Source organism: Desarmillaria tabescens, assembly GCF_030435595.1.
Source record: "Desarmillaria tabescens strain CCBAS 213 chromosome Unknown EV420scaffold_8, whole genome shotgun sequence".
Classification (NCBI taxonomy): domain Eukaryota; kingdom Fungi; phylum Basidiomycota; class Agaricomycetes; order Agaricales; family Physalacriaceae; genus Desarmillaria; species Desarmillaria tabescens.
In genome coordinates this window covers 1,204,044-1,223,986 of record NW_026848307.1, presented here as the reverse complement: position 1 = coordinate 1,223,986, position 19,943 = coordinate 1,204,044, and the positions used below count along the sequence as shown (strand labels likewise).

General features: G+C 48.8%; 6 protein-coding genes across 6 annotated transcripts; 3 read left to right on the top strand and 3 right to left on the bottom strand.

Moving 5' to 3' along the window:
• Window positions 1-323: 323 nt before the first annotated feature.
• Window positions 324-8,396, bottom strand: EV420DRAFT_1745656 (armadillo-type protein). Its single transcript, XM_060480143.1, has 12 exons — window positions 8,190-8,396; window positions 7,842-8,133; window positions 7,381-7,790; window positions 7,036-7,331; window positions 6,702-6,982; window positions 6,353-6,642; window positions 3,099-6,304; window positions 2,942-3,070; window positions 1,313-2,885; window positions 816-1,255; window positions 708-760; window positions 324-645 (listed from the first exon to the last, which is right to left on the bottom strand). The coding sequence occupies exons 1-11, from the start codon at window positions 8,319-8,321 to the stop codon at window positions 724-726; spliced, it is 7,086 nt and encodes a 2,361-aa protein (XP_060334652.1). The 5' UTR covers window positions 8,322-8,396; the 3' UTR covers window positions 324-645; window positions 708-723.
• An 816-nt stretch (window positions 8,397-9,212) lies between these two features.
• On the top strand, window positions 9,213-10,369 carry EV420DRAFT_1523184 (ribosomal protein S26e). Its single transcript, XM_060472281.1, has 4 exons — window positions 9,213-9,271; window positions 9,407-9,584; window positions 9,639-9,704; window positions 9,761-10,369. The coding sequence occupies exons 1-4, from the start codon at window positions 9,269-9,271 to the stop codon at window positions 9,898-9,900; spliced, it is 387 nt and encodes a 128-aa protein (XP_060334651.1). The 5' UTR covers window positions 9,213-9,268; the 3' UTR covers window positions 9,901-10,369.
• On the top strand, window positions 10,060-11,528 carry EV420DRAFT_1159677 (isoprenoid synthase domain-containing protein). The gene is made up of 9 exons (XM_060466133.1): window positions 10,060-10,162; window positions 10,214-10,368; window positions 10,417-10,463; window positions 10,515-10,658; window positions 10,707-10,808; window positions 10,859-10,925; window positions 10,979-11,057; window positions 11,109-11,211; window positions 11,267-11,528. Exons 1-9 carry the CDS (start codon window positions 10,088-10,090, stop codon window positions 11,482-11,484), a joined length of 990 nt encoding a protein of 329 aa, XP_060334650.1. The 5' UTR covers window positions 10,060-10,087; the 3' UTR covers window positions 11,485-11,528.
• On the bottom strand, window positions 11,507-12,861 carry EV420DRAFT_1159721 (Metallo-dependent phosphatase-like protein). The gene is made up of 8 exons (XM_060466134.1): window positions 12,574-12,861; window positions 12,456-12,523; window positions 12,331-12,404; window positions 12,205-12,284; window positions 12,039-12,156; window positions 11,894-11,985; window positions 11,606-11,842; window positions 11,507-11,555 (listed from the first exon to the last, which is right to left on the bottom strand). Exons 1-8 carry the CDS (start codon window positions 12,808-12,810, stop codon window positions 11,529-11,531), a joined length of 933 nt encoding a protein of 310 aa, XP_060334649.1. The 5' UTR covers window positions 12,811-12,861; the 3' UTR covers window positions 11,507-11,528.
• A 68-nt stretch (window positions 12,862-12,929) lies between these two features.
• On the top strand, window positions 12,930-18,946 carry EV420DRAFT_1639337 (uncharacterized protein; the record flags this gene model as incomplete). The annotated part of the gene is made up of 7 exons (XM_060476959.1): window positions 12,930-14,266; window positions 14,320-15,293; window positions 15,341-15,828; window positions 15,882-16,099; window positions 16,154-16,292; window positions 16,363-17,422; window positions 17,469-18,946. 7 exons carry the CDS (start codon window positions 12,930-12,932, stop codon window positions 18,944-18,946), a joined length of 5,694 nt encoding a protein of 1,897 aa, XP_060334648.1.
• A 121-nt stretch (window positions 18,947-19,067) lies between these two features.
• Window positions 19,068-19,938, bottom strand: EV420DRAFT_1476902 (pre-RNA processing PIH1/Nop17-domain-containing protein; the record flags this gene model as incomplete). Its single annotated transcript, XM_060469367.1, has 2 exons — window positions 19,068-19,636; window positions 19,689-19,938. The coding sequence occupies 2 exons, from the start codon at window positions 19,936-19,938 to the stop codon at window positions 19,068-19,070; spliced, it is 819 nt and encodes a 272-aa protein (XP_060334647.1).
• Window positions 19,939-19,943: the final 5 nt, after the last annotated feature.

The window sequence follows — 19,943 nt, the reverse complement described above, 5'->3', positions numbered from 1 at the left end:
AATGAAGTAAGCTACCCGAAGCATTTCTAGCCGTGACATAAGAGGCAGGTGCATGGTACAATAGTGGCCATCTTGGAAGCCAGATTTGGCGTAGACAACGAAAATTGAGCCATGCCTCTGCGACATTAACTATGTTGCTTTGCTTTCCAACATGGCGAGTAGTTGTAGGTAGTTATTCTTTGCTCGAACCAACCACTTTTCCGGTCCTCATTTGCGGCGTCCTGATTCTGGTCATGGGTGGTCCTAGTTATGATTGGTATCGAACTTGCATGGGAGGTGTCGATGACAGATGGAACGATTGGTGGGATTTTGCACGGAAATTTCACGCGATGTTTGCTTAGGGCTTTTAGGGATGTAAGCGCCACCACGTACTACGAAGGTCTCTGTCGTACATTGGACGCGGACTGTTCTCCACAGACACCGACAGCCGCGGGTAAAAATATAACGTCTTCCCTCTTTTTGATCCCCGATTGTCAACTAGCCTCGCCCGTTTTGCACTCCACCTACATCTTTTAGATACCTTCCTAGCTGCTTTCTTAGTTTTCACTGCACCCGGATTTGTTTTCTACTCATTACAGTGTTCGGGCTTTGTATCAGCTTGAATCATTAGTCTGAGCTTGCCTCCGCATGAGGTTTTTAATGAACCTGCTCTACTAATTAATAAATCGGGCAAGATGAGCTAAGATACAGTGGTCAAGAATATATACCGTCTTATCCAACTCGCTATGAACGATGCCGTTTTACTTTGCCTTTCCTATCACTGAAGAAAAAACATTCAATTAAAGTTATTCAACATGGGCATGAATGCGACTTACGAAAACATGTCGCCCTTCCTCTTGCGACTGTCCTTCTTCATGATATTCTTCTGAAGCTTCCGCTTGGATGCCATCTCAGGATTAGTGGCCACTTGCAAGGCCCTCACAGCTTTCCGTTCTCTTCGAACACCCAAGACACCTTGCCGTATTTGGTTGTATATCGCCGAAAATGCACCAGGGCCTACTCGGGACTGAACAAGGTCCTGCAATTCCGTAGCTAGTGTTTTCAATTCGTCTAAAACCGAAGTTAACTTGGCGTCGAATAAATATGAATATAAGGAAGTACCCATTTGTTGATCACGAATCGTATCGTCTTCGATGATTCGATACACAGGTGACAGGATATGCACCAAAAACATCTCAAGTCTTTTGGGTTCCAAGAAGGAAGCCATCGCGGCGAACCATCTGAGGACGGACAGAGGTTGATGGTGCCAATTGGGCTAAACGAGGTTTGTTAGTTGCCCATAATACCGTGTAAAGATGCTGTATCAAGGTACCTGATTGTGTCTGTTTCGGCGAGTGATATGCGCAGATCTGACCTGATATGAAAGCTTCGAAAACAACCATGGTAGAGGGTTGTCTTGTTTCGGTGTCTCTTCTGGATCTTCTGACTCTCCGACTCCATCCAAATCAGCCGTGGACTCGTCGTCTTTGGTCTCATGAACTGGCGACGAGAGAGCGAAGCACTTCCCGATATAAAATAGATTCTTCACCAACTGCAAGCTCAATAGTTCGTCCAGATGCTGGCTTTTCAGCTGGAGACACAGCTTCTTTGATATGTCAATCATACCAGACTTTGAAAATACCGACAAGGTATCGGAATCTACAGGAGCATGGATGGGGCTGGTGGCAAAGAAGGATCCTAATAGACGGCAGGATGCTGTCCTAACCCAGGCGTGAGGGAAGAGAAGAAGCGTGACTATGTCCTGCCACGGAGCGGTATCGGGTTGTGAAGTCAGGTCGGGAAAGACGCGTATGACTTTGGAGATAACAACTAAGGAATGATACGGTGTCTGCCAATCCAAATCCACTTCCATCACATCGCTGTCGACCTCTGCATGCAAAAGCACATGTGCTGACCTCCGTAAAGAAAGATTTGTATCTTGCAAAATGGCAGGAATATGGGGGGAAGCCGCGGTCTGCAATGCATCCACAAAAAGGCCGTATACTTGAGAAGCGACCTGTGTAAGGCGAGGTTGCGATTCTTGTGAAGCCCATGAATGCAGGTGTGAAAGAATGACGTCACGTCGCTCATCATCCAATCGTCCCAATAGCGACTTGACCAGCTGAGCCGCCATTTCGGTGCACTTCGCAGAGTCGTCGTTGGCGATAACCATTACAAGTGCAACGAAAAGCAGGTCAGCATACTCCCACACCAATGCCGATTGAAATTTCGCTATCACAGCACCCAGGAGCTCCATGACAGATTTCCTTCCGCTTTCGTGAACGTAGGAAAGATTCTTCGCAAGGAACGTCATCTGGTTGCGCATTCTCCCCTTCCCCTGTGGATAGTCCAACAAAAACTGAAGAAGCACGCCTCTACAAAGCTCTTGAACCTGCGGAGATTGACTGGCCACCATTGTCTCTGATACTTTCTCCATCAGATCATAGATCTCGGGCACCACGAATTTCCGAGATACTATAGCGCGAAGCATAGTAAACACCGTTGTTTGTCGAGAAGGGTCTTCGAGATCTGGAGAAAGAATTTCGAGCAAGAACACGAGGTCTTTCTCCTTCACATCTACTGCCGGTCCATCACGTATGATGGTGGCCAAAGACTTCAAAGCTACTTGGACAAGCTCCGACTCCGTGTTTCCAGCTAACCGGACGATATCGAGCATCTGCTTGATGAAAACCGGAAGCGATTTGTCCATAGATTTCAAGGGACATTTGACCAATCCAGCCACACACCTGACTCCTGACATCAAGACGGGAGAACTGGTCGAATATAGAGTATTCCCAATCGCCACGACCATTGACTCAAGCCTTGATATTATACCCGTGTCCCTAAAATCAAAGCGGTTCCGTCGCAACGCTGTGTTGAACAATTCAAGACCAAAGACGACGAAACTGAGGAAAAATGTATTAGATATTGCCTTATTAGGTCTTAGATCAAGATGACATACCGATAGGAATTATTGCTGTAGTGGTCATTCTCGACCGCAACCTGCCGCTTCAGTTGAACAGCGATATCGTCCTTGACTTTTGGCTTTGTACTTTTTACGCGAAGGAGCTTCTTTGAGGAATTGGGCATTCTGAGTAATCAGAGTGTGGCTGAGTAACAAAAGTTCCGTCGGTGTTAAGTGCGTGTTCACGTTAAGGCTGGTTGTAATGCGTTTGATTACTTCATCCACCAGCTGCATTACTTTCACCGACTCTGTTTCCCTCATGATGGAACGCAATGGCGAAAGGAGACCGCTAATATACGGCGGCGTGACGTGTTTTGCCAATATTGAAAACGAGTCCATGCCTTTAGACGACGACCCACGCACTTCTCGCATCTTTGTCTTGAAATCCTCAGAGCGAACATCCTTTCCCGATTCACCGAATATGACTTCAGCGGAGATATGGGCGACGCCGCTCACGCAACCATCTAGTGTATGAAAGACAGAAGCATGTTCTGGCGATGTGATATGAACAAGTAGCGCATGTGTTGTGTAGGAAAGAATGTGCAAGTGAGGCCCTCTCAAAAGTGCCCCACGCAGCTCTTGAATTATCAGGGGAAGGTATTTCGGTCCCAATGTCACTGATATGCGGGCCAGAGCGTCACGCGTTGCATCACGCGTCTCCTGAGACTTGCTGCGAAGGATCTGGCAGGTCACGGTAAGAAGCCTGGTTATCTGAGGCTCACCCAGAGATGGAGGAAGGTGCAGGGCTACTTTTACAATGCCAATGGAGATCGGTATACGTGTAGTGTCCTCGGTAGTGGAGTCGCGAGATTCAATGAATTTCAGAAGCTCGGGAAGGAGGCGATTATTAACGGCATCGGAGATTCGAGAGTTATTTTTTGAGAGTTTTGAACTGTCGGGGGGCTCGTCTTCATTAGCCTCATTATCCTCTGCGCCTTCTGATGATGCCTGTTCATCCATGGAAAAATGAAAGTTGTCGAGAAGTGCAACAAGAGTGCGAACGTAGATCTTCTCAGACTCATCTTTAGCTTTGGACAAACGCATGTATGACTGAATGAGGGCATAGTATGCACCCCATGCCAAGTGCTTTGCTAGTCGACCAACCGCTGTGATAGCATCATTGACTAAGTGATGGTTAGCAGGCGAGGTAGGAACAAGATAATGTGCGATTAATGGAATGAGAATGCCCGAGAGTGTGCTGCTGCGAGGGGGATGCTCATCGCACTGATCGGCTAGGCGCCGAAGTGCTCTAGATCTTCGATGGATCTGGACGTGCTGGATGTTGTTGAAGAAGTTGGCTTCTTCGTCACCATTTGCTAATAGTATCCGCATATCCTGGACAGTAGCGTTATCTTCGCATGTCGTGACGGCATACGCCAGCACACCCAGAACCTCAGCTCGGACTAATTCGTTTTTAGACCTGAGACTGTGCTTTAACCCGGGGAATAGGATCCGTGAAAACGACGCAACAAAATCTGATGCACCGGTGGCTACACGATCTATAAAACGCCGCATAGAATGGGCTGCGCTATTGCGTATAGCAAGCTCGTCGGGATCCTGAATGCTGTAGAGGGACTGGTAGATGAAAGGAGCCCAATCACCGGATGTCAAAGTGATAAACACGCTGCCGTTCAGCTCGGTGAATGCCTTGAGACGACGGTCAAAATCAGGTTCGTCCAAACGCTTTATTGAATAAGAATTTAACGACTCTAAGAGCCTGATGAGACTTTGCAAGGTTGTGCTGCCTGCTGCAAGACTCTGGAATGCGGTCACAAGACTGAGTCGGGCATTCCGCGACCGGAGGCTTTGGAACATTTGGGATAGAGCCTCATACAGTTTGCTGTATTCTGTAGAGGAGTCGTCTTTCAACTCTGGGACTAATGGTATGAGATGGCTGACGATAGTGAGCAGGTCAGTCTTGACTTTCTCAGGAACCATTTTGGATGATTTACGAAGCGAGGGGGTGAAAAGACGGAGTAGCATTTTGGCCTCATCGGCGTTAGTTGAGTAGGGCGCAAGCTGAGAAAGAACAGTAATTTGTCTTTCCGCCAACAGATCTTCGGAGCCCTTCTTGCGTTCAATCAATATTGACATGTTGGTGAGTAGAAGAGGAAGATGGGGTTTCAGGATCGACTCAAGAATCGCCGGCTCTTCAGCAGAAAGAGACAGGAGCCTTCCAATGATGTCAAGGACTCTTGACACAACTGCTGGTTTCACATTGGTAGCGATGAGGCAGTTATATATCTGCGGTAAGAGTTGTATGTCGTAGCGAACAAGGGCCACTGCATGGTCGACAGATTTTGACCATACGAAGAAAAGCTCCAGAAGAGCGGAAGGAGATTGGGTGTTTTCCTTGTCAAGTAATGGTATCCGCGGGGAAATGAATGAGCTGAATGATGCCTGCAAATAGGGTTCAAAGTTAAAAGATACCGGACATCGGAAGAAATCCGAGAAGCGTTTGATTCCAAGCTGTCGAATAGTCCGGGTCGCCTTCGCCACTGGTAAATCATCCAGAATTTCTTCGTCCGGATCACCAGCTCCATCGTCAGAATTATCGACTGCTTGATCTGAACAGGACAACTTCGTCTGGGCGCCGCTCACGATATTGATTACGGTGCCCAACAACGAAGGCCAATATAATGTCAATCGCGGTCCAAGATTTTTTAGCAGGTCGTCGAGAAGGGTCAAATATCCCATCTGCTGTTTCTCCAACACCTGCCCCATGGACTGGACAATGAACACTTGCCCTTGATGAGAATGCCTGTCAGCGGCGAAAGGCTTCACCATCAGATCCACCAGCAGCCCTAGCTCCTCTTCAGTGCAACCATCTAGTACCCCCAAAATTGTTGTCCGACGGTCATAACCCCGCGAACGGCCCTTCTTCTCGAGCATTATTCCAAAGAGTAACCTCACAATCACGTCAATAATTTCGGGGCGGTCATGGGGTTCAATCTCAGCGAGATTAAGCGAGGTAAGTTCATCGCGCCACCGCGTATTATCCAACAGAAGTCGAAGCTTGTCTTCGTACAGAGCAAGTGAGCGTGATTTGTAAGTCAAAATGCACGATAGCGCGACAGATTGGAGAGAACGATCGGGATGTGACAGAAGGGAAAAATAGAGGTCTTGAAGTTTATCGGTCGCATAAAGGGCTTTGGGGTTGGTGAACTTTGAGAATAGAGTTAGCCAGAGAGCGAGCTTCTGTCGTGGCGTCTTGGACCTGGTATCTGTGTCGATGATGGAAAAGAAATACGAGATGAGAGCATGGTTGTGCTTTTCAGCAAGCGAAGAGCATTGCCCCAATGTTGTCACGAGCTGCATCTCGTAGGAACGAACATCTAAATTTCCACGGACAGTCGAAGACTGCATAGAGATAAGTATGGAAAACACCGAAAAAATACTGATACGCACTTGTGATGATTTCGAAGGAATCGGCGAGCTGCTCGACCATTGGTAGACTGATAATCTGAACTTATGAGCACTAGGATCTCTCCACGAGCGTTCCTCTTCCCATATATCGTCACCTCCTTCGGGTACATCATCATTTGAAGACGTCGTAATATCCCAGTAGTCAGGCTGAGACACTTCCTGAACCTCTCTGAATAGAATAGCCCATACATCGTCGCCAAATTGCTGAGTCAGAGAGGCTATTGCCCCAGCGGCTGGCGACCAAAGGGGTCTAAGATTGACTTTCAATTGAGCTAAGAGGAAATTATATATCAGCCAGCTACCCTTGCCAAAATAGACTGTCGGCACACACCCACTAGCCATCGGACACACAAGTCTGGCCCTCTGGTCCCGTCCGTCACGATTTGTCCTACTCTACCCATACGTAAAACACGTTCTCGGACACCCTGAACGTCCAACGACACTTCTTCACTTTGAAGACAGCATTTCACGACCTCCAGGACAGGACCTGGAACTTTGATTGCAGGAGACGCAAGAAGACGCAAGGCGCTCAAGCGTAGTTGTGAGTCGTGCGAGAGAATCGACTTCTGCAAAAACAGATACAATTCTTCAAAATCGGCAGCATCACCATCACTATAGTAAGGCAAACTGTAAGAAATAGTCCATAAAGTATACTCGTGCTTTACCTCTGGTTTGCAAGGGAAACGAGCCCGCTGATGACGCTAGGCGACCAATACCACTTAGCTACGCATTTTTGTGTCCATACCTTCAGCTGAAGACGTTCTCTAAGTTCCTCTTGTGGCCGCTTTGACAGATATGGTAGGCATAGTCCAAGGACCCAAGACGGGGACGGAAAGCTATCGTTTCGGGTGGCTGTCTCGGAATCGGCATTGCATAATGAGTCAACAATGCTGATGATCAGCGGGGTAACTTCAGCGGAGAAGTATCCTGAAAGGATGAGGATTGACTGCAGTTCCAGAGCCTGCGAACTCATTAAAAGGCATTCTTCGAGAAGAACGTAGAAAACTTACTGATTCTCGAGACATAACCCAATTTTGGAGTCTGTTTTTCACCCACTGTTCGACGCGTTGTTTCCACACTAAATCGACTTCACCGAGCTTTTTCTCCTTGTGCACAAGAGATAGAAGGTGTAGCGTGCGACCGGGCTCTGTCTCCAAAAGAAGGGATGTCTTCTTCAACAGAGTGGGCAGCGCAATCATCTTCCATCCTCCCCAGCCAAGATCGGCCAGTGTTCCATGTAGCTCCATGGCGAACACGGGATGGTCCCAAGAATGCTCCAAGAATCGACGCCCTAGTCCCATTGACAGGGCCATATCCCCAGCTGTTAGCACAGCAGCGGAAAGCTTGAGTAAGGAGAGTCGGACTTCCTCGGTAATTGGGACTGAATTCGCTACTGTCAATAGCTGCGATAGGTGTTTCTCTGGAGCAACGTTATGACCTTAGCGACTTTGAGTAGGGGAGGATAGCTTACCTGTATGTCGAGATCCTTGTCGCACTGAGCATGACACAGACAATATTTCCATGACACGTCTGCGCCCTTCAAGGTTATTTGAGTTTGTCTCCGACATGAAATCGGTGAAGGTAGAGACGAGTAGGTCACCGATTGGTGAGAATTTTTCGCTATTTTTGACGTGATGTATCAGGGCTGTCAGGATGCGACGAAGTAGGGTGTATGTGGGCTCAGCGATTTCGCATGACAAGTGGAACGCCAATAATGGCTTGATGATAGACTGGGTAGCAGTGTGCAGGGTTTGTGACACAGACTAGAATGGGCTGAGGTAAGTGAAGAGCTCAGTACAAGCTAGGAGGGAAAACGTACCTTGCACGCACACACAAATAGCCACGCTGCTGCGTCGTCAATCCCCGTAACATCGGCGGCGACAAGTGCCGTTATCTTCTCCCGTGATGCGACCTTTAGCCTCCTTAGAAGAGCGCCTAAAACCTCGGCCATGGCCCTCTGGATCTCTGGTAGGCATCTTGGTAATATACTGCGTATGGCCGTCCAGGTCTGCTCAAGTAAGTCCGAGTCCGTTGATGTGACAAGAAGATGTTTGAAGATCAGGGAGAAGGTCGACAACAACACTGTCAGAGCCTCCGCTGAGATGGAACGGGGGAGGAGAGCGAGCAGTTCCTGTAGGATATCGGTATAGAGAGGTGACAATGTGGACCGAAGATCGATAATCAGTTTTTGGAGAAGGCTAAACAAGTTTTAGATGCGAAAATGAGTAGAAAATGGCAACACGCACTCCAGCAGAGCTTTAAAACCCTCGTCATCGGAGCTCTTTAGAGCTGAAATCCACAATTCAACGACCTCGCGTGAGTTATGAAGCAGCAGAGGGAGAGAAGCAGACAGAGATGAAGCCTTGTTTGCAAAAGTGATGAAGGAGGGAGAAAGATTTAGTTGTCTCCAGTGGGATAAAGCATCTCGGAAATGAGACTCGGAATCCTAGTCGTACTGTTAAAGGAGACGTCGTGGGCGAATGAGAGAGACGTACTTCAAAGTCATGGTCCCTTTGCGATTGCTCTAGGGCTGAGGGAAGGTGGACAGCCTTCAGACTCTTACTGTATGACTGGTACTGGAAACGAGAAAGTTGGTTAGAGGGACAGAAAAAAAAGTGGGTGATCATCTTGCCTTGAACCGCTTAGTCGGTGGTGCATTTTCGTAGGCCTCGTTGTCGCTGTCCATGTCGTATTACGCGTCTCAAAAGTTGGGGAAGACTAGTCGATTCCGGACGACATTCATGAACAGGTACAAGAAATATTTATTCAAATAAAAATAATCCGGGCCGCTCCTCGGGAAATACCGAATTCGTGAGAACTTTCAGTCCACATCCCAAGAATTCACTCGACGTCGCTAGCCATCGTCCACTCCAAGTCTCAAGACGCCCGACAACTAAAATGGTGAGCATCCATCGTCTCTGGACACATACTGGACCTCCTGCCCATAAATGCGAGCATGTGGGATCGCGAATTGGGCTGGATGCAAGGTTTTCTGACAGGATGAGGATGGCGAACTGACGCGATTTTGCTGTCCAGACTAAGAAAAGAAGAAATGGCGGTCGTAACAAGAAGGGCCGCGGCCACACCACCTTCATGCGCTGCTCAAACTGCTCTCGCTGCGTCGCCAAGGACAAGGCTATCAAGCGATTCACAGTGAGGAACATGGTCGAGAGTGCTGCCGTGCGGGATATCAGCGAGGCTAGCGTTTACCCAGGTGCGAAGTGGTGCTTTTACTGCTTGTATGTCTTTCCTAACCATTCTTTTGCAGAATACGCTATCCCCAAGCTGTATATTAAAATCTGCTACTGTGTGTCGTGCGCTATCCACTCCCACGGTGAGTTTTTCTGAGGTACCTGTGCCACGGAGATTGATAACTGATCTGTGACACAGTTGTCCGTGTGCGATCTCGCGAGGGCCGTCGCAACCGTGCTCCTCCCCCACGAGTCCGGTGGAAGGATGGCAAAAAGGTCAACCCAGCCGTCGCTGCTGCGGAAGATGCAAAGGCGGCTGCTGCTGCGGGCAAGGCATAAAGTCGAAAGATTATGTTTCTACGCTCTTTGTATACTTTTCTGTCCTGCCGCATATGAACCATTTGCATCCCATCTACCATTTGAGTTGAGCTATCTACGCCGGAGGATAGTTGACATCATGCACAGCTGTAAATTGACGTGCTGTGGTAGTGTAAAATGAGTACAAAAATCTCTGACATTCACCACCATGTCTCTTTTGATATACGAAGATCTTCTGGAGAAATTATCTAGTAAGCCTTCGTGGTCAGGCCAGCATGAAACCGTGAGCGGATCCGGACAGATTCGAAGATTTGTGACCTAAACGAAGACGCAGGAGCTGTTGGAACCATTTACGTTCATCACCTCAAATCCCGGAAAAGACATGCGTAGCAGACTGATTGAGGCATTCAACATTTGGCTCAATGTTCCAGAGGAAAAGACCAAAGTCATTTCCCGTATAGTAAATATGCTGCACAACGCCAGTCTTCTGTACGTTCGAGATCCTTTGGTGTGCGACGCCCCGTGACCAATGGCTAGGGTAGATGATATAGAAGATGACTCTCAGCTGAGAAGGGGACGGCCTGGTAAGGGTATATCGGTATTGTACCATCCGGGTGTGCTCATCTTCGCCTCAGTTGCCCATAAAATTTATGGGATTCCTCAAACAATTAATACCGCAAATTATGTTTACTTCCTCGCCTACGAGGAGCTCCATGCACTTCGAAGAGCCGGAAATTTCGGGACGTCGAGAGATGTTGATCTGGATGCAATTGTTACTGGTGAGTGATCTGCCTTAATCAACACCGGCTTATTCAACTATTTCGCAGCCGAGCTTTTGTCTTTACATCGAGGTCAAGGTCTTGAGTTGCAATGGAGAGACTCTCTGAGATGTCCCACTGAGGAAGATTACATCGGGATGGTGAACAACAGTGAGGAACGTTTAGCGACTGGAATTGACATTGAGCTGAACATCTTCTAGAGACTGGTGGGCTGTTGCGAATAGGTATCAAGTTGATGATGGCTTGCGCCACTACAAATACTGACGTGTAAGTCCCCAGCAGATTCTTGTTTGGAGCGCTCACTGGCATGCCGTTTGAAGTGATTATGTTCCTCTGGTCAACCTCATCGGCGTCTACTTTCAAATTCGCGATGACCTTTTAAATTTGCAAAGCCCTGAGGTGTGTTATTATTTGGTGACCCTTACTTGCTACAGCTGATTGTGCTAATAGTACAGCACCAATAAAGGTTTCGCTGAAGACCTCACCGAGGGGAAATTCTCTTTCCCCATTGTTCATGCTATCCATGCAGACACTACGAACAGACAAGTCCTCAGTACGTTGCTCCCTCGATGCGTCTACCAGTCAAAGATACCCATTAACGTTGTTAGATGTATTACAAAAGCGTCCTACCACTCCAACGCTGAAACACCACGTTATATCGTATCTCAAGGACCACACCAAGTCATTCGACTACACTCTTAGCGTAATGGACCTGCTAGATAAGAAAACACGAGCTGAGATAGCTAGATTGGGCGGTAACAAGGGCTTGGAGAAGCTCATGGACTTCTTCTACGTTGATAGCCCCAAACTCACCCAAACCTCGTAACCCGGTGTATCTGATTAGAAGATGAATGTATTGGTAAAAATGTATCATACAAAATACTGAATGTTGGTATTCTGAAAGAAATGTGGGTTTACGAAGACCGATGGATCAAGTAAAGACGCACCATCCGTCGTGTTGTCATGCCTTTGTCTCGTGCATTTTCTTCAGCTGGACCATACACAGTGAATGACTTCTCTCCATTTTCGTGCACTGTCATGATCGAAGCCAGATTTCCACACCGGTAGCAGTAATTCGGTGCTGACCAAACGGTAACGAGTTGTTGGTCGAACATGTGTTTGTAGCCTTCCTGAACGAGTTGATGAGCTCGGGCGATCAATTTGAGGTCGTTGACATGATTGAACTGAGGAAGGTCTGTAAGAAGAGGGAACATGAATAGAATTGAATCACTGACCTCCTGTGCAACCGAACCTCCGAATAACCACCCAGCCCCTCGAGGACTCACAGCCCAATTGTCTACATCGTCAGGATCTGACCACATTAAGTCTAGGGTGATAACATAAGATGGCGTTATATTGTCGATTGACATGGGAATTTACCACAGAAGGCGCCTTCATGCGGTATTTCCTGTGCTCGGGAAAGAAGCCGGATTTGGTCTAAAGTTCTGATATCGGGAGACAGACCGCCATGTACACACAATGTTTCGCCGTCAATGATCTACCGGCAGTCAAATGGAAAGAAGAACAGAAGGAGGAGAAAACGAACAGCGGCTAGGTTGAGGTAGTCAAAGACACCGCAACAAGCTTTCCATACTGTCGCACTCCCATACTTTTGTTGACATTCGTCTACTAAATGGTAAGGCCACATAATCACGAAAATATATTAGCATACCGTAAAATCCATACACTTGTGTGATCTGTCGACTTTCATGGTTGCCGCGCAGTAGAGTCACCTTATCAGGATACCTTGCTTAGCAATGAGATTACAGGGATGTCGTGTCAACAAGTTGCGCCGACCTTGCTTTGAGAGCGAGCAGTAGTGTGACAGTCTCCAAGCTGTAGTGCCCCCGGTCCACGAAATCACCCTAGAAAGCATGAACGCCTGTTTAGCACAACGATAAGAACACATACGTGCCATAAATATGTAGCTTGTCTCTGGAACGTCACCACCTTTCCGAAGGAGCTCCAGCAAATCCCAAAACTGTCCATGAATATCACCGCATATTGTAACCGGACTCGAGACAGGCTGAATGTTAGATTCTTCCATGAGGATTGCACGGACACGTTCGCAGAGTTTCTTCATTTCAGCCTCCTGAAGGTGTTGGCATCGTTTGAGCTGCTCTATCCACTTATCAGGGTCATATATTGGCATGATTGTAATGAAAAGTGAGGCAAGCAGTGAAGGAAGGAGAGGAGATACAGGGAGGCAAACATGGACAAATTTTAACGACGCGTTCTTGCTCGCCGCCTGCCACCGTGACTCCCACGGGCATGGTTTCAGGAAACGCAGTCCTCCTCTCTCAACTCCCCAAGGCGGTCGATGTACATGCTTACGGACCACCAAGCTCCTCTGCCCACCAATACCTGTCGCATCTGGAGCCCCAGCCATCCCATGAAGAATCCGACCTGTTGAAATCGGTACGCGCTGCACTACGAGGAACAGCTCTGGAGTCAAAAAATGCTATTCAGTCGACATATTTTGAATCAGAAGGCGATCCTTGGAATGGCTTCCAGCTCACATGGAATGACCGTTCAGCTGCGCTCAGCTCTGGCGGAGTCTTGAGGAAAAGATGGGATTTCGAGGTCGAGCGTCAGAATATCCAGTGGGCATGTTTTGGCTGGCTGGAACAGTTTGCTTCGAAGGCGGATTTTGGCCTGGATGACTATAACTATCCCACGTCTACCCCCCGCCCGTCTAGATCACCATTTGGGCCCTTTGCTCTCTCTGTGCAGCCCACCGGCTATTCAGAAACAGTCAAACGTATTCCAACTGTCTTCGTGTTCCTGCGTACAAAGGGCATGGCTTTTCTGCAGGATGGCACCAGATACACGTTCACCGTTCCATACATCGTTCGCAGAGCGTGGCCTATTTCACCCTTCGGTGTCATGATTCAGCGACAAGTGCATCCCCAGGAGCTTGTAGAGGCCGAACGGTCGGGAGAAGAGGTCTTGCCTACAATATTTGCCTTGGTCAACCCAATTACCGAAGTTGGAGCCCTAGGTGTAACAACAGGAATTATCGGTGGGCCAGACGACGTGTCCGCACGTCTCATTGACGAGGACGAGAAAGCATCATCACATCTGATATCAGCACCTCCTTCCGAGACCCTTCTCTGGGTGTCGCATCATTCTGTTGCTACTCCTTACCAGCTCGCAGTGACTCTGGACGAAACCAAACATTCATTGTCCATTTGGCGGTATGCTTACATCAAAGCCAAGGATGCGCCTCGACCCGCTGGCCGTGAGTTCATGAAAGAACGGGCTCGAAAGCGTCAATCCATGTCCATGGCCGGCTTCAAACCTCCTGCAGATACCCTGCCAGGCGATCCTACAAAAATTCACACTTTTCTTCCTGATACTCGTCCTTTAGCCTCGCTTCCAGGGATGCCTGCAGCTCTTGCAGCGACTGTTGATCCCGTAAGGCCCAGCACACCCAGTAAAGCACGCAGAGATTCTTTCAATAGGCATGATTTAAGCGTAACACTTGACAAGATGGTGTTGGGCGGCAGACTAAAGGATGACTTGTCGTTCTTTCCACCCGAAACAGGGAGAATGAAAACGTCATTTTGGGCTCAAAAGCTTTCTACCCATGACATATCTGAAGCTGAGTGAGTCTTCCTGTTTTTGCATTGTCGAGAAATTTACTCAAGCGTTGCTGCAGCGCAAAGACATGGTGTTCAATGTCTGTATCGATTTTTGACCATCGATGGGATGGCAACGAGGAACGCTCTCTACTCGCTGTTTCTCTCCCACATAGCGAATCCACGTTGCTCTTTTCAGTCTCCGAAAAGGAGGATCACACTATGCATGCCGCCAAAATTTCTACCATTCCCGCCGTCTCTTTTGTCTCCCTTCGTTCGACCCGCCCAGCAATGCATGACTTGCTTATTCTGAAGCCCGACCACTCCCTTGCTCTTCTATGTCTCGGAGTCAACGAGGTTCCCATCCGTATCATTGAAGCACCACGACCAGACGATTCAAAAATGGATGTCGATAATTCTCGCGGGGACATTGTCTCCCTGGAATCAGGATTAATGTCATCGGTGACACTCGTGCATAGGGACGGACAGAAATCCGAGATAAACATGAACTTGATACCAAAAGGTCTTTTGGCCATTCAGGTGCTTCAGATCCTCTCGTTATATCTCCCAGAAAATATGTTCTTCGCTATTCATCGAATATTCCTGCTAATGTGGTGCAAGGAAGATAGGCGGCATACAGATGGGACCGAGTTCAAGGCTCTAAGGACAAGTTTATACCTTGTCTGTGGAGTCACTTTGCGCCAGAAGAACAAGGGCAAAGAAAAAGAAGCTGATCCTTGGACACTTTTGGACAGATCATCGTCAAAGTCACGTTTCCGAAATGATCCTGTACTTCGTTTATTGAAGCAGCCTCCTCCCAGAGAAAAGCCTGAAGCCTTTCAGGATGATCGACCTATTCTTCTTGCGCCTGTGTTGTATGCCCTACATACTCTTGGTGAAGATCTCCGTCTAACTGTCGATCATTATCGTTCTCTGCAACAATTGGTGGACATCATCTGTCGAATAGCATGGATAATACGTCCAGAATGGGCAGACTACTGGAGGCGGTTATGCCCTTGCAATACTCAGGAATGGCCGTATCCATCAAGCGCACGTGTGTCTGTAGTTCTTCCTATTTTACAAAGCCTAATTCTTCATCAGATATTGAACATGTCGAGGACCGTATTCCTGCATGGCCGCCCGATATCTCAGCCATTCTATATGGAAGAATAAGCAATCCCGAGTGGGATGCAAAAGTGCCATGGCAAGATGCGTCGGGAATGGCGGCACGTTTTAATATACGACCCGCATTCGCATTTGGCCGTAAAGATCCACTCGAATCTAGCTCCAAGCTCACGGAGGTATACAAGTGCCTTGCCGATAAAACTGTTACCCAGAGCCAAAAGCGAGCTGAAAATGCTGTATATTATATGGTGACGTCAGGTATGGGCCCGGAATTTTTGGATCGACTGCCTCTGGGTTTGGCGTCTCCTTTGAGGGAAGCCATAAGGACGTGCCAGCTTATGGCGCCCATCAATTGGCCGCCTTCTGTATATCGCGCTATCGGACGCGAGGACGTCGCTGCATCTGCAGTTCATGACCCAGACATCCTTGCGAAAGACGGCTACCGGCCAATCAAAGACTTCATGGTACGTTTCAACGGTCTAGTTTCTCGATATTGAAAGTACTTATTTCGAGTCAGAAAAGCGCTGGACGACGTCGAACAATGAGTCAAATAATCGTTGAAGCACGAACGTTGGCCTTTGGGGAAATCGAAGCGGTTTCTGGGGTTGAGCTGGACCTGGATGACTTCACAGACATCCGGTTTGGACAGGATAGAAGGTTAGAAGACGTGGCGCGTTTGTTGAACTCTGCGTATATCCAAACCTACCGGCCGTTCGTCGATCGACCAGATGCAGGGTACGTCTTCAATGCACACATCTGTATCTCCGTTGACAGGGCGCATCTCGACAGTGAAGTGGATCAGAACAAAGAATTCCAGCATCAAGCATTGCGGATAGCCGAACGGACAAACGCACTGGCTTACGGTCGTGCTATGTTTACATTTGGTTCTGTATCGAAGGTTTCACGACAGGCATACACTATACCTATCGTCAACTACACCATTCGGATTCATCCCCACAACGTTCACTGTGGTGCCGGACGTGAAATTGCTCCATCAGGATTCTATTCAATGGGGGGAATTCCACAACGGTGTCGCTGCCGGTCTTCGTATATCTTCTGCGACGAAGGGCGTTGAGAGCTCATGGATTGCATTTAACAAGCCAAACGACTTGTCGCCAAGCCATGCAGGCTTTCTATTCGGACTGGGACTTTCTGGTCATCTCAAGGAAATGGTCGCCTGGAATACATTTCAGTATCTAACGCCCAAACACGATATAACCTCCATCGGCGTATTGTTGGGTTTGGCTGCAGCAAATGTTGGCAGTGGGAATGCTTCAGTGACGAAACTACTTGCAGTGCACACACCTGCGCTGCTCCCTACACCGGATGTTGATTTGAATATCACTCTGATGACGCAATCTGCTGGGTTGGTAGGTATGGGGCTCCTGTATCTCGGGACGAAACATCGGCGGTACGCCGAAGTATGCCTGCGAGAAATCAGTCGGAAGGACCTCTTCCAGCCCGATTTGCATAACGAGTACCGGGAGACGTATACGACGTCTGCTGCGTTGGCTTTTGGGTTGATCATGTTGGGAAAGGGTACAATGATTCCGGCAGACGTGGAGATGGTGCGACGGCTGAATTTCCTCATTCAAGGGGACGAACAGCATTCAATTGGTCTGGGAAGTCATCCATCATTCGATCTGAACTTGACATGCCCTGCTGCGACCATGGCTCTCGGGTTGATGTACCTGCGGACGGGGAGAAAGGATATTGCGGATATGCTACCCATGCCTGATACCATCCTTGCATTGAATTCGATTCAACCAAGTTTCTTACTTACGAGGGTGTTGGCTAGGTCGTTGATCTTATGGGACTCCATCGAACCCACGACGACCTGGCTCACCAACCAGATTCCGGAAACGATCAGAGCTGCTATCAAACTGAGGTTCGACAGTGGGGCTGCTATAGATGATGCGTTGGAGCTGGCGTATTACAATATCATTGCTGGGTGCTGCTTTGCCGTGGGGCTCAAATATGCTGGGACGGCAAGGCAGGAGGCTTATAAGTTGATCATCCGCTATTTTGATCTTTTCACGCGGATGGTTTATTCAAATGGTGAGTTATTCTGACAAGAGCGGACCAGCTGCTAACACGACACTAGGACCCAACTTTGACCACCGCATCAAACGGTCTGCCGTGCGCGACGGGCTAAACTTGATATCAATCGCCCTGAGCATGGTCATGGCTGGCACCGGGGAAATAACCTCGTTCCGACGGTTGCGTTACGCATATGGGATGTTCAACCAAACGATGTACCACCCGACGCACAAGTATGGTATCCACGTCGCGACTTACCAGGCGATCGGTCTGCTCTTCCTCGGTGCGGGAAGGTACACTCTAGGCACATCGGATGCTGCGATCGCGAGCATGGTCATTGCGTTTTACCCACGGTTCCACCAAGTATCGTCGGACAACAAAGTCTATCTGCAAGCATTGAGACACTTATGGGTGCTAGCAGCGGAGCCGAGGTGTTTAATTGCGCGAGATGTCGAGACGAAGGAGGTGGTTTATTTGCCGCTGAAGATAACCGTCCGGGATGGGACCGAGACGGGGACGACGCAGCTGATTTCTCCTACGCTTATTCCGGAAATGGACAAGGTAATGTCCATACGTGTGGATACACCAAGGTACTGGCCGTTCCACTTGGACCTAGAATGTGTCCCACAGCATCGAGAGAGCTTGGTACGAAGTCAGACGTTGTACGTGAAGAGACGTACAGCATTTTTGAGCTACACAGAAGATCCGAGGGGGAGCAGGAGCTTATTCGTCCGGTCTAGGAGCTCAGCCGGAGAAGCCGCAATCTTGGACTTCCCGCAGCTAACGACCAAGTCACATCCTGCGAGTGATTTGAGCGAATTTATCAATTCGTTCTCTAACGACCCCGTGTATCTGTCTTTCGCTGATCATTTTAGCAATGGTTGGGACGGGGATACGGATGAGGAGGCGCTATTCACTTCGTATTGCCATGCAGCGCTGTATGATTCCATTCTGCAGGGCAAACCACAGTCGCTTCAGTCTCATTTGATGCTTTGGGTGTATCGACGGATGGAAGAGCAGGACTTGTACTTCCATCTACGGATGCAGGATCTGCGGTTCGCAGCCGACTTTTACAGCAGGATCTATGACCGGAGGTTCAGCGGGAGGTCGGAGAACAATCCAAGGATACCGCTGATCAGGGATTCGACTGTGATGGGAGCACTGCATGCGCTGGATGAGCGGTTGAACGTCATCAGGAAGGATCCCCAATTCTTGGAAATGTTTGCGGCATATACGATGGGTGCCAAAGTGTCCTTGAAAAGGAAAGGGGATGCAGAGAAGCTAGCGTGGTATCTGTTGAGGAATATGGTCCCGGTGTCGACGGTAATGCAAATTATGAAAGGACTGGCAAGCGATGCGTACGCGCAGTGCTTTGGGAAGCCGGAAGGCACATTTGATGCAGGATTGCTGGACGAGGGGATTAAAGAGGTCTTGCATGCGACTGGCAGTACGATGGCTACGTCGCTTGGGACTGGATGGAGTGTGAGGAGCTTGGACGAGACTGTCGAGCTGTGGAAGCGTATGCAGCAGCAGCAGCAGTAGTGAGAGTTCTTTATTCATACACACTGTATCGATACAATGTATGTATTTTACTCAGGAATTCAAGTGTACTATAGTAGCTGGATTTAGCTCAAGGATGTATTGCAAGTCTGTGTACACGTAGCTATGCGTGTAAGACTAGAACCTTTTCTGATACAATCCACTCGGCTGTCGCTTCGTCGACCTTGAACGGACGCTGGCGTTTGAGCGCGATGGCGTCCGAAAGGGAATGTTTCGAAGCAAGCTCTGCATCTGATATCGAAAGGTCGATATCCAAGGTGGGCTGGGAAGGAACAGACAAGATGAGCCGGCGTGGTTCGAGGTCTAGGGAGGTGTCGCCAATGAGGCTGCGATCCAGATTTGGTACGGCGATCCGGATGTCTATACAATCAGACTGGGACGACCTGGACCAGGCCCAGCTGCCGGTGGAGACCTCTTCTATCAACGCCTTCTTAGTCTCCTTCTCCTTGCCTTTTGTGCTGAGGTCCGGTACCGTCACCTCCCTTGGGCCCAGCTTGCCCTTGGACGCGATATTGGGCGTACCGATGCGACGTGAAAGAAGGAGTCCACTCTGGACCTCAATACGTTGGAGGGCGAGCTCAATAAGAAAGGTCTTCCAGGCGGGGTCGCGCAACACACGCGACTTGAGAGATTTGTTGTAGACACAGTCAATGACTAGGCTGGGTTTCCCAACTGAATGCTGCCTTGAGATTACGTTGACAAGCGAGCTGAGATAGATGCGTACCTTTATCGACGTCGCCCCTCGGCTCGGATACGACGACGGGCACATACCACCCGTCGTCGTCTTCGCCCTGCATCGCCCGCTGGATAACCTCATCACTGGCAGGCGGTGGTGAGGGCACATTCGCATCCCAGGCAATGTTGATGAAGACTTTCATGCCATTGCCGCCGTTCTCCGCGATAGTGGTCGATTTGACGCAAAAGCCTGCCTGGGGGGAGAGAGTTACTCTTTTCGTCGTGGATGGAGAAATCATGGAAA